At 42.1% G+C, this 13357-nt stretch overlaps 1 protein-coding gene across 1 annotated transcript in view; it reads right to left on the minus strand.

Annotated features, from left to right (window-relative positions):
- DDX24 (DEAD-box helicase 24) overlaps nt 1–13357 on the minus strand; it is a 27315-nt gene that overhangs the window by 8445 nt on the left and 5513 nt on the right. The window contains exons 2-4 of the mRNA XM_007944542.2: nt 6247–6762; nt 3598–3751; nt 2816–3331 (exon numbers count right to left, since the gene is read on the minus strand). Of these exons, the coding sequence (XP_007942733.1) occupies nt 2816–3331; nt 3598–3751; nt 6247–6762 (1186 nt within the window). The remainder of the gene's footprint in view (nt 1–2815; nt 3332–3597; nt 3752–6246; nt 6763–13357) is intronic.

Raw genomic sequence — 13357 nt, forward strand, 5'->3', positions numbered from 1 at the left:
CTAATCTCAGGAACCACACACAGTGCCTACCAACACTGAAAGAGAGGTACCCAGATACTTGCTCTAGAAACGAGGGACTTCAGCAAGGTGGCAGAATAGGGAGACAAGCTACACAGACTCTATACCGAAACATGAGAAACCAATTGAAACAGACAGAAGATAATCCTGGAACCCTGAGTTTCAAAGAGAAGGATAAAAAAAGTGGATTAAATACTGACTAGTAAAAGAAACTGAATGAAAACGGTGAATAAGAAGACAAACAGAGCTATGGACTGCTGGCTGGCCTAAGGACACAGCCATTTTGAATATTTGCAAGACGAGTTCTGAAACAGGCAGCAACCTGATAACTGGCTCCTCTCACCAAGGACTCCATGAGCAACCACATCGGTGGCTGATGACCAGAAAGCAACTGTGCCCACACAACCCAATCACATATGCACCTCCTGCAGTACCACCCACTGAGCAAGGGCCACCACCAGCTTCTGCATCAGCTGATCAACAACAGACGGTAGCTAACACCAGCCCAGCCCACCCTCAACTGCTCTACATGAACAAAGATCTATGAATACATTCTCACCCTCTATCATACCCACCAGGAGACAGGTGGTGAGTGTCTAAGCACTGCCAAACTAGCAAACAGAGTAGCACACCAGCCCAACTCACTTGAATATATGAGAACAAAATAAGGCAACAAAACAAAACACCTAGGCAAATCACACCAATATACAATCACTAATTAAGTGTAATACAATAACATCACAATGTCCCAGAGACAACTAACAATCTCACTTTACAAAAAGAACAAGATAAAAAAGAATACAACCAAGGGACCAGAATACAGAGCCAGAAAACCTTCCTGAGGAAGAGATGGCATTGGAACTACCTGACAAGGAATTCAAAAGAATTATATTTAGATACTTTCAATGGATTGAGGGAGCTCTGGTAGCATAGTACCGAAGGCACTTGACTGCTAACCAGAAGGCTGGCAGTTCAAACCCACCAGCCACTCCTTGGAAGGAAGGTTGGGCAATCTACTTCCATAGTGATACCACCTTGGAAACCTAAGGAAGGGTTGCTATGAGTTGGGTCCGACTCAACGGTACATAACAACAACAACGATGGATTGAGAGACAGATCAAGGAAAACACTGACAAAATCAAGGAAAACACAGACAAAACTCTTTAAGAATTTAGGAAAATACAAGAACTGACAAAATAAATGAAAAATTAGAAAGCATACAAAAATAGCAAACAGAAATCCAGGATATTAATACTAAGATTTCAGAAACAGGTAACACATTAAAGGGCACGGAATAGAATCAATGCAATGGAAGACGGAATTAGTGACACTGAAGACAAATCTTTCAATACTACTTTGTTAAAGGAATAATCAGAAGAAGTCTTTTTTAAAAATTAAGAAAACCTAAGATTTATGTCAGACACCATCAAGAGGAATAACTTACATGGGGTCAGCATTCCAGAACAGGAAAAGACATGTGAAACCACAGAGAATATGGTCAAAGATCTGTTGGATGAGAACTTCCCTAATACAATGAAAGACAAGAACATATGCATTTCAAAAGTTCAACAAAACCCAAACAGGATTGACCCCAAAAGAAAAACACTGAGATATAGCATAATCAAACTTACTAAAACCAATGACAGGAGGAAAAAAAAAAAGAATCCTGAAGGCAGCATGGGAAAAATGAAAAGTTATCTACTTTTCATTCATGGGCAACCAGTAAGACTAAGCTCTGATATCTGGTCAGAAACCATGCAGGCAAGAAAGCAATGGCATGACATACACACAAATAAACCACCCTATGACCTGACAAAATACGGTGAGCAAAGGCCAATTTACAGTCTGCCTTAACTCCTAGGCCCTTATCTTGACACTGGACCCTCCTCCCTGAGGTGACAGAGACCCTGGGTCCTAGAGTCTGACTGGCCAGGTTCACACTTCCACGCTGAAAAGTCCTGGGCAAGCTGATTTGCTTCTCTAGACCTCACTTTCTTTATCTCTAAAATGAGAACAATGACAATAACCATTATAAATGGTAGCAGTAAAAATAGTAGTTATCAAAGCTAATATTTATGGACCACACACTATGTCCCAAGCATTGTTCTAAAATACTTCTATACATGAATTCACAATTTCATCCTCGTAAGAGGATTAAATAATCAAGATACCTTCTATTATTACCCCAATTTTATAGATGAGAAAAATGAAGCACAGAGAGGTTAAGTAACCTGACCAGTTAGGAAGAGATAAAGTCAGGATTTGAATTCAGGCAGTCTAGTCCCAGCATCTGTGATATCAACTATTAGCCTATTCTGCTTCTTCTCAAGGATGTGGGAAGTGACTGAACATGATGATGTAGCTTAAGTGCCAAAATAGGCTTGACTTTGTTTCAATTGTTCAGTAGTAATAGGGACTATTGTGCAAACAGTTAACACACTTGACTGCTCACTGAGAGGTTGGTGGTTCAAGACCACCCAGAGGCACCTCTGAAGAAAGACCTGATGACTGACTTTCAAAACATTAGCCACTGAAAACCCCATGGAGTACAGTTCTACTGTGACACAAGAGGTCACCATGTGTCAGTCAACTCAATGGCAGCTGGTGTTGGTAGTACTCATCATGAAAGTTTCTGCTGCTATTACCAGCAACCAAATGCAAAATGACAGTGAACCTGTCTAATGCTGTGCAAGAGAAGGCTACCTTCTACTAACAGGCCCTCATGCTGAAAAGCAACCTCCCACTGTCTCCCCACCATCCTGGTCCCCGTGACCCAGTAGCTAGGAGCCTGACTTACTCTTTCACGTAGGCAAACTGCTCCAGGTTTCTGAGCCTCTGCTTCTGATGCATGCAGGCATGCAGGGTCAGTGGCATGATATCCAGGACTTTGAGGAGCCCCGAGAGGCGTTTGATGCAGGAAATGCTGTTGGCAAACACTAAAGTGCGACCTGGATATTGCATCAGGAAGTAGTACAAGTATAGGTCTTTCTCATCAGTCTCACAATGGATCTTGGTCTCGGTCAGCGTCTCCACTGTAGCCTCTTTCCTTGTGAGGTCGATGACCTTGGGCTTGCCCCTCATACCAATTTTCTGCATGAGGAGGTCAAGTTTGGCAGTTTTGTCTATTTTCTTGGTGTGCTTCTTATGAAGGATTCGAGCAGGAGCTTGATGTACCAGCGTCAGTGTGGCAGAAAAAACAAGCGTCTGTCTCTTTGGGTTGTACTGAGAGTCACTAAGCATCTCCAATAGTTGGGAGAGCTCAGCAAAGTGGCCTTTCTCAACCATCCGGTCAGCTTCATCCACTACCAGGCACCTGTAAATCCAGACCCATCCACATCATCAGTTTAGCAGCAGTGAGGAGACTTTGACAGCACACCCTGCTCCTACCCACCCCACTCAGCTTCTGAACGCCCCCACACACCCCACCAGGGCTTCAATTAATGTCTCTCATCTCATGCATGCTTTGTTTCCTGGAGGGCAAGGTCTGCTGGTAGCCCACCATGATACTCTGTGACAGCAAGAAGGTGCTGCACACACTACACACACTACATCACCTCAGGCCCACTTCAGCCCTCTCACCTGAGCTGCCGAAGGTTACTCAGATGAGGGTGCTTTTCCTTAACCAGCTCCCACAGCCGGCCTGGAGTAGCAATCACAATCTCCGGCTGGCGGTTCAGCATCCTTTGCTGTTTTTGTGTAGACATTCCACCAACCAAAATAGCAGTTTTAATCCCTATGGAACAAAAGAAAAAGGGCAATGTTAGTCTGGCTGTTGCTTTTATTTTTTTCGATGCTATTTTATTGTGCTTTCAGTGAAGGTTTACACAGTAATTTAGGTTCTCGTTCAACAGTTTCTACATAAACTGTTCTCACTGACACTAGTCACATTCATCACAATGCATGAACGCTCTTGTTTCCATTCTGGTTGTTCTGCTTCCACTAATTTAGTTTCCCTGTCCCCTTATATTCTTATCTTTGTTTTAAAGTAACTGTTAACCATTTGGTCTCTGTTCTGACTAGTGCCGGCCGCTATGACAAGAATATACCACAAATGGGATGGCCTTAACAAACAGGAGTTTATTCTCTTACAATTCAGGAGGCTAGAAGTCTGAGTTCAAAGTGCCAGGCTCTAGGGGCTGGGTGAAAGTCACTCAACCTTGGGCTTCAGCTTTGCCTCTTGCTCCTGGCCCACCGAAGCTAGAGGCATCTCTTCACTCAGGCAGCTACTGGCTGCTGAGGCTAACAAGCCCAAGGTCAGCAAATAAAACGGCACAGTTCCGATGTTACCAAACCACATGGCAGGCCATTGATTCAAGTCCATTGGAAGTCCCAAGGTCAGCAGAGCATGGCAGGCTGCTGAACAATGACATGACTACATGCAGGGTCCAAGCATGCCATAAACTGGAGACTATCCCCAAGGCTTCTCCTTATATAGAGGAAGCAGAGCACACCCCAAAGGCAGCTACTCAGCTGCTTGTGGTAGATTCCACCACGGAGTTGACTGCCAGTCTCATCATGGGGAATAACTACCACCAGCTGCCCAGCCACTCAACTAGGTCCACCCAAGTTGACATACAAATTTGACTACCACAGTCTCATATAGGTGATTTTAAAAAAGGAGCACAGTACTGGCATGATATTCGTTATTTTGGGGCCAAGTTGTTGTTCAGCTACAAGATAACCTCAGGATTAGCTCAGTTCAAGGTTTAAAGCACATCTCAGGGCAGTAGTCTCAGGGAGTTCTCCAGTCCCAACCAGTCTAGAAGGTCTGGTTTTTGTCTGTTTGTTCAGGAGTTTGAAGTTCTGTTCCATATTTTTCTCCAATTCTACCAGGGCCCATCTATTGTGGCCCCGTCAGAATGGCCTGCAATGGCAGCCAGGTACCACCGAGTTCTCTGCTGCTTATTTTCTTATACGGCTGACCCAAGTGCCCCAGATAGAGGCAGTCACCAGCACAGCGCCCTGTCCAGGTGGGTGAAAAGCCAGCTGGCTCTGACTGGTGCCACTCCCAGAGGGCTGACCGAGTCTTCTAGGCGAACCTGCCTACTTCCCCAACTTCATTTCTTTTTACTTCTGCCCTCTGACCAGAACAGGTCTGGAGCTGAACTCACATATGACTGCCTCCAATGCCCTGGAAAAACTGAGCGGTGGTGCACCACAATGCTGGGGGTGATGCTGTGACACACCACTGGAGCTCTGTGACACACCCAGAAAGCCCCTCCCGTTCCCCAGAACCAGAATCAGTCAAACCTACTTTTGTGCTCTGTTCTCCTCTCTCATGGTGTCCAGTGTGGGAAGTTTCATGTCGGATCACACAGGGAAAACACCGACACACAGTAAAGTGTCTTGCACGTGCTAAGAGCTCAATAAACCGTTTCTCTCATAAAAACAAAATTCCCACTACGCAGACCTTGCAAAAGAGATTCCCTGAGAGAATTAAGTTGTAATGCTCTAAGGCTCACTGCCATCGAGTAGATTCCAACTCACAGCAATCCCCATTAGGTTTCCAAGTCAATCTTTATGGAAGCAGATTGCCCACTCTTCCTTCTGCAGAGAGGCTGGGGTTTGAACTGCCAACCTTCTGGTTAGCAGTCAAATGCCTGAGGCACTACACATCACCAGAGCTCCTTAAACTCAATGCCATCGAGTCAATTTCGACTCACAGCAACCCATTTTGGGTTTCCAAGGTGGTAAATCTTTGCAAAAGTAGATTACGCAGTCTTCCTTCCATGGAGTGGCTAGTGGGTTTGAACCACCAACCTTCTGGTTAGCAGTCAAATGCCTTAAACACTACACCACCAGAGCTCCTTTGCTGCAAGGCAGGAACTCCGAAATTTTTCTTAAAGGGACAAACAGCAAACATTTTTGGCTTTGCAGGCCAGATGTCTCTGTTAGAACTACTAACTACTCAGATTTTGTAGTGCAAAAGCAGCCATAGAAAATACATAAACAAATGTAAAACTTTATTTACAATAACAGGCAATTTGCTAACACCTGCCCAAAGCATCCAACATATACAATAAATCAATGTTCCATCCATCTAAAACAGCACTAGTGACCTTTCTTTGGAAAACTGAGAAAACAGTCACTCAAATAATCTTTTCTAGGACTTATTCTCTAGCAGAGAAAGAGTCCCCTAGAGGACAGGAGTCACAGTTCATTAATCTGTGCTACCCCAGCATCTAGGATGCTCTCAGCAAACATGTATCAAATAGAACTACATCTCACCTGTAAACCTGGCCACAGCATCGATGTGCTGTTTGACCTGGATGGCCAGCTCTCGAGTAGGGGTCAGAACCAGGCCCAGGAGAGGGCTCTTTGGAGGCTCTTTACAGGTGGTCAGCCCAGCACTCAACTCTTGTTTTAACTGTCCAGTCTGCTCTTCACTGAGCTTTTCCTCTTCACCCTCATCCTGTTCAGACACAAACTTCTCCTTGACCAGGGAAGAAGGTCCTTCACCAGCATCATTATCACAGAAGAGCAGCACCTGGTCTGAGACAGCAGCTCCGGTCTTGGCTCTGGCCTTGCGGGGTAGCACTCCAGCCTCACTGGACACTGCTTCACTCTCGATTCCAGGCTCCTCAGGCAATGTTCCAGACTCTGTTCCAGCCTTGCTTGGCGATCCAGTCTCTGCCTCTCCAGGGGACACTCCACTATCTCCAGCAGCTGGGGTAGGCTTCCTCTTTTGCCACTGCAGCACTGCATGAAGCATCGGAATGGCAAAGGCAAGGGTTTTTCCACTTCCTTAGATGTTTGGGGGGAAAAAAAAGTGAATCAACAGATGCACATACTTTTGCCAAAGGCTCTGTCTTTTGCACAGAATTAGAGACCCTGAAAAGCTAACCCAGACCTCCTTCACTCTACAGATTCCCCTATAGCACTGGAACTGTAATAAGGAGGCTGGGGAAAAAGTCTGGCCAACCCATGTATAGCCTCACAGACTGGAATAGAGGTCTGAGATCACCAATGATGAGCTAAAGACAAATTCCCAAGCAATGAAACCACAAAGGAAAGTTTATCATGTATTTCTGTTTTTCTTGTTCTTAAGGAGTAACAACATATTTGGGGGTGGGGTGGGAATCTGTACAATATCTTTCCAAGACACGAAATGAAAAATTCAGGTTGTAATTATGTATTACTCATCTGTTGCTTTATAGAACTATGTTGAGAATATTGACAAACCACACAAAAGTTGGGAAATTAAAAGCTAAACCCAACATTGCCACTCAATTGTGATCATTTATTTCAATTCATGGTTACAGAGCAGAACTGCTCCCTCGTTTTCCTGGTTATAACCCTTATGGAAACAGATCACCAGGCCTTTCTTCCGCAGCGCTCTGGGACCTTTGAAAGGCAGGAGGAGAGAATAAAACTCTTTTTTCAATGAGGAAGAAGAGAGTGAAAGGAAATTTCCTTAGATTTTCAGAAGATTTAAAAATAGCACTACTTTGTTTGAAATTTTCACTTTGGCTTTTGAATGTAAACACATGGAGCCCAAATTCACATCATCTAGGTGGGCAAAACCACCAACCAAACCAAACACTTCAAACTAAGAATTGAAGGTAGTTCCAAAGCAGTAATTCCCCAGAAAGCAAATAAACGTTCTCCAGAGAAACCTTGTCATAAGCCTCAAAGAATTCTCACAAATAATTTTGAGAAGTATATGAGCAGTCCTCAGTAAAAAGTAACTACACCTACTCCTTAATTATCAACTACCTTGTTATCTGACATTCTACATTTACGACAATAATAAAAAATCCACGATCCGACTATTCTGCACATTAATAAAGTACGTTTGGCAGTAACAAACGCTGAGGGGCGAGGCAAGAGTAACGCTGCCTGTGATGGTTAAGGGTCTGTGTTAACTTGGCAGAGCCACGTTCGCAGTGGTCTGGCAGTTAAGTGATGACACAATCTGAGACTTGTGTAATGCTGTAAGCCGCCTCCAGTTTGTGATCTTATGTGGTCATCCTCCATTTTCTCATTAATGCCAATTTTCACTTAACAACCTGGTCTTCCCAACCATGCCGACAATGAAATGGGTATAACTGCACAAGGAAACAGTATGGTAAGCAAGAACGAAAAGAAAAAGAGCAAAAATAGATGCATAAAGACTTCTGATACTGGAATAATCAGATCTAGAATACAAACTAGTCATCTACAATTAAAAACATAAAGCCACTGATGATTAAAAACTAGCCATTTACAATTAAAAACACAAAAACAAATTTGAAAACATTTGTCAGGGACAGAAACCAATAAAGAATGACCAAACGGATTTGAAAATCCACAAAACGGAAGGTCTTAAAAAAATAAAAAAGCTGAAAAAATTAAATGAATCAGTTTTACTAATCAGTAGATTACAATGGCTAAAGAAAATTAGTTGTTGTTGTTGTTGTTATTGTTATGTGCCGTCGAGTCTAGTAGTGAACCATAATATCAAGAAATTATCCAAATGTAAACAGAAACAGTAAACCTGCAAATGAGGTTAAGATATGTAAGAGTGAGAAAGTTTAACAAATTTAATCAGAATTCGATTCAATCTCTAATCAGAATTCCAAGAAGTAATAGGATGAAATAGGTAACTACAGGAGTAAATATAAAAGACTTTCTTATTATTTAATCTTCTTTTAAAAATAAGAAGCAAAAAAAGAGAAATTTTTATGCATTTTGGGCTTTCTAACAGACATAAAAATCTACTTCTGTAGTGATACTGCCTTGGCAACTCAAGGAGGGGTCGCTATGAGTAGGGTCCGACTCGACGGCACATACCACCACCACCACAACAGACATAAAAAGGAGCCCTGGTGGTGCAACGGTTAAGGGCTTGGGGTAATGAAAAAATGGGTTCAAACCCACCCAGTGGCGCCATAAGACAAAGACCTGGCAGACTGCTTCTGTAAAGACTTGGGCCAAGAAAACCCTCGGGGGCAGTTCTAACTTTGTCTCATGGGGTTGCTGAGTTAGAAATGACTCTACAGCACCTACCACCACCACCACCCCACATAAAAATATACATTAAAAGCACAAAGGCCAAGGAGCAGAGAAATGAAAGTAAATCCTTGTAAGATGCTTATATTTTACATGAAGCAGTATAACATGAAGGCCTGGTGCTGCTAATTGGTTAAGCATTAACAGAAAGGTTGGAGTTCTGAACTCACCTAGCACTGACTCAGGAAAATGCCCTGGTGGTCTGCTTCCATATAGAAACCATCCAAGGAAACCCTATGGGGCAGTTCTACTGCTGTACTGATTGCTGTAAGCCAAAATCAACTCAATGGCACCTAACCACCACAGCACAGTATTACATGAAAGTAGACTATGGCAAATGAAAGAGGCATATACTACGGACCCCAAAGCAACCAATGAAAGGACACAACAAAGACGTATAGCTGGTAAGACGATAAAAGAGAGAAAATAATAGTATCACTAAAAAAAAAAGAAAAAAACTCAATCCAAAAGAAGACAGAGAAAGGGAAACAGGTACAAAGAATAAATGGAACAAACAGAAAGCAAATAACAAGATAACAGATTTAAACCCAATAATTACCAACAATCATCCCAATTAAAAAGCAGAGATTCTAAGAAACAAACAAACAAACAAAAACCAAACTCACTGCCATCAAGTCAGATCTGACTCATATTGACCCCTCCTTGGGTTTCCCAGGTGGTATCACTATGGAAACAGATTGCCCAGCCTTCCTCCCGAGGAGTGGCTGGTGGGTTTGAACCACCAGCCTTCTGGTTAGCAGTCAAATGTAAGCGTAAACAGCAAAATCCAGTTGTAAACTACCTGTAAGAAGCTCACTTTAAATGTAAAAACACAAATATGTCAAAAGAGTATGGAAAAAGACACACTAGATGCTGATATTAATCAAAATAAAGCCAAAAAGGCTACATTAATAATTCCAATTAGATTTCAGAACAAAAAATACTGTCAGGGATAAGGAGTACCCTTTGATAATGAAAAGAAGTCAATTCATCCAGATGATATAAACAATCTTAAATGTTTATGCACCTAATAACAGAGCTTCAAAATAAATGAAACAAACTGAGAGGACTGTAAGCAGACAATGAGCACTGAAGAAAAAATAAATAACCTGAATATCTCTGACATACTAAAAAAATTTAATTTGTAGTTAAACCTTCCTCCAAAGAAAAGTGCAGGCCTAGCTGAATTTGAATTAAAACATTTACGGAAAAAGAAACAGCAACTCTAGACAAGCTCTTCCAGAAAAGGGAAAATACTTCCCGAGTCAGTCTGAGGCCGGTATTACCTGATTCCAAAACCAAAGACCCAGGAAAACTACAAACCAATATCCCGTGAACACAAATGTAAAAACCCTCAACAAAATTTTAGCACACTGTACCCAACAATATATAAAGAGAACACTATACTGTGGCCCAGGTATGCATGTTTAATTTCATATTTGAAAAGCAAATGTAACTAACCACATCAACAAACTAAGAAGAAAAACCACTTATCTCAGCAGATGCAGAAAAAACATTTGAAAGAACTCCAACATCCATTTTTGATTTTTAAAAAATTAAAATAAACTCTCAGCAAACTGGAAATACAAGAAAACTTTCTCAACCTAATAAAGAACATTTATGAAAAACCTATCATACTTAAAGGTGAGAGACTGAAAGTTTTCCCTCTAAAGATCAGGAAGAACAAGGCAACAACACCCACTCCACCACTTCTATTCAAAATCGTACGCAAAGTTTTAACCAGTGCAAGAAGATGGGGAAAAAGGAGCTCTGGTAGCGTAGTGCCTAAGGCACTTGACTGCTAACCAGAAGGCTGGCAGTTCAAACCCACCAGCCACTTCTTGGAAGGAAGGTTGGGCGATCTACTTCCGTAGTGATACTGCCTCGGAAACCCAAGGAGGGGTCGCTATGAGTTGGGGCCGACTCGACGGCACATAACAACAACAATCCCAGGTCTAAATCAAAACTCCATTATTGGATTGTACTTGTCCAAAGTTGTCCTTTCTGCCTTCCTAAGAATAAAGCCTGTGAGTTAGTGCCTTAATGACCTTTAACTTCTACTTACAGAACTCCAACCAACCTCAGCATACAATAGAAGATTCGTGAAGAAGTTTTCGTCAGGAAAATGTTTGTTGAGATGGTCATGGCAGAATGTGCATCAGGTCCCAGAAAGGATGTGTATGTAGTTATTCCAGAAAATTGTTTGCTAGGTTGGCTCCAAGAAAATCAATAAGCTAACCTTGTAGAATTTTCACTCACTGTTGTTTTATGCCTATAAACCAAAAACCAAACTAAGCCCATTGCCATCAAGTTGATTTCAACTCAGCAGCCCTACAGGACAGAACAGAACTGCAACATAAGGTTTCCAAGGCTGTAAATCTTTACGGAAGCAGACTGCCTCGTCTTTCTCCTACGGAGCAGCTGGTAGGCTGAACTGCTGAGCTGTTAGTTAGCAGCCGAATGCCTTAACCACTGCATGACAAGAGTGCCATCCTTCTAGCTACACCTCAACTCCAAAAATGACTGTGGTCACATAATCCCTTCCCCACTCTCCTACATGAAAAGCTCACCTCTCCCTCGGGATGCTCGAACACTTGGTACTTTCATTTTGTACCCTATGTTTCCCAGTCCAGAATGTATTTTTGTCCTCAATAAAACTCTTTCATTTGTTTCCACAAAGCAGCCCGTTTTACTCTGACAAAAATATTCAAAAAACTATAGAACTAAGTTAGCTGCAGGATGCAAGATCAATATATAAAAATCCCTCATATTTCTATTTACTAGGAACAATCAAAAATAGAAAATTTTAAATTACCATGTACAACAGCATCAAAAATATGAAATTGTTATGTTGCTGTTACATGCCGTCGAGTTGGCCCCGACTCATAGTGACCCCTCCTTGGGTTTCCGAGGCAATATCACTACGGAAGTAGATTGCCCAACCTTCCTTCCGAGGAGTGGCTGGTGGGTTTGAACCGCCAGCCTCCTGGTTAGCAGTCAAGTGCCTTAAGCACTATGCTACCAGAGCTCCCAAAATACTAAATATTTTAGATAAATCTAACAAAAAGATGTGCAAAACCTGCACACTGAAAATTACGACACTATAATCAAGAGAGTGGAGTACTGGTGTAAGGACAGACAAGTAGATCAAAAGACCAGAGATTACACAAATACGCTCACACATATATAGCTACTGATTTTTTTTAATAAAGATGTCATGGCAATTCAGCAGAGAAAGGATGCTTTCTCAACAAAACGGTGCTAGAATAATGAAGAAATATCCACATGCAAAAGGAAAAAAAAAAACCTTCAATCTACTTTTCACCACTGACAAAAAACTCATCAAGGATCAAACAGAACCTAAAACTACGGGGGCGGGGGGGGGGACTAGGAAAAAAATCTTTACAACTCTAGGTTAAAGTGTTGTTAGATAAGACACTGAAAGCAAAACCCACAGAAGAAACACTGGTAATTTCAACTTCATCAAAATAAGGAACAGTCTCTATGAAAGATTATTAGGAAAATTAAAAGACAAGTCACAGACGTGGAGGAAAAAGCTGTGAATCACTTACTGATAAAGCAGCTGGAGTCACAGGTGGCACAAACCTATGCAGAGGCACCTGAGAAGGTGAGTCTGGGATCTGCTGAAAGGTCACAGCCTTGAAAACCCCGCGGGGCAGTACGACTGTGACACACATGGGGTCACCATGAGTTGGAATCAACTTGCCGTCAATTGACAACAACATGCAGAATAACTAATAACTCAAAACCAGTAACAAGAAAACAACCCAATTACAAATGGGCAAAAGAAATGAACAGACACTTGACCAAACAAGATAATATGAATGATAAATAAGCTGGTGAAAAGATGCACAGTATCATTAGTCACCAAAACCAAAAACCAAACCCACTACCGTCAGGTTAATTCTGACTCATGGCCACCCTGTGAGCTACTAAGTTGAGCCGCACAGGGCTTTCCTAGCAGTCATCTCTACAGAAGCAGACTGCCAGGCCTTTCTTCCATGGTGCTGCTGTGTGGGTTCAAACCACCTATCTTTCCATTAGTGGTCAATAGCAAACCATTTGTACCACTCTGGGACCTTGATTAGTCATTGTTGTTGTTTGCCGTCGAGTCGGCCCCAACTCATAGCGACCCCTCCTTGGGTTTCCAAGGCAGTATCACTACGGAAGTAGGATTGCCCAACCAATACAAATTAAAACCTTAAGGAAATAACATTAAAATTTAAAAAGCCTAACACTAAAGAATAATGTAGAATCTGCAAAACACCGCATAACGTGGATGAACTTGGAGGACATTATGCTGAGTGAAATAAGTCAGTCACAAAAG

Source organism: Orycteropus afer, unplaced genomic scaffold (assembly GCF_000298275.1).
Source record: "Orycteropus afer afer isolate SDZICR_OR568_19922 unplaced genomic scaffold, OryAfe1.0 scaffold00127, whole genome shotgun sequence".
Classification (NCBI taxonomy): domain Eukaryota; kingdom Metazoa; phylum Chordata; class Mammalia; order Tubulidentata; family Orycteropodidae; genus Orycteropus; species Orycteropus afer.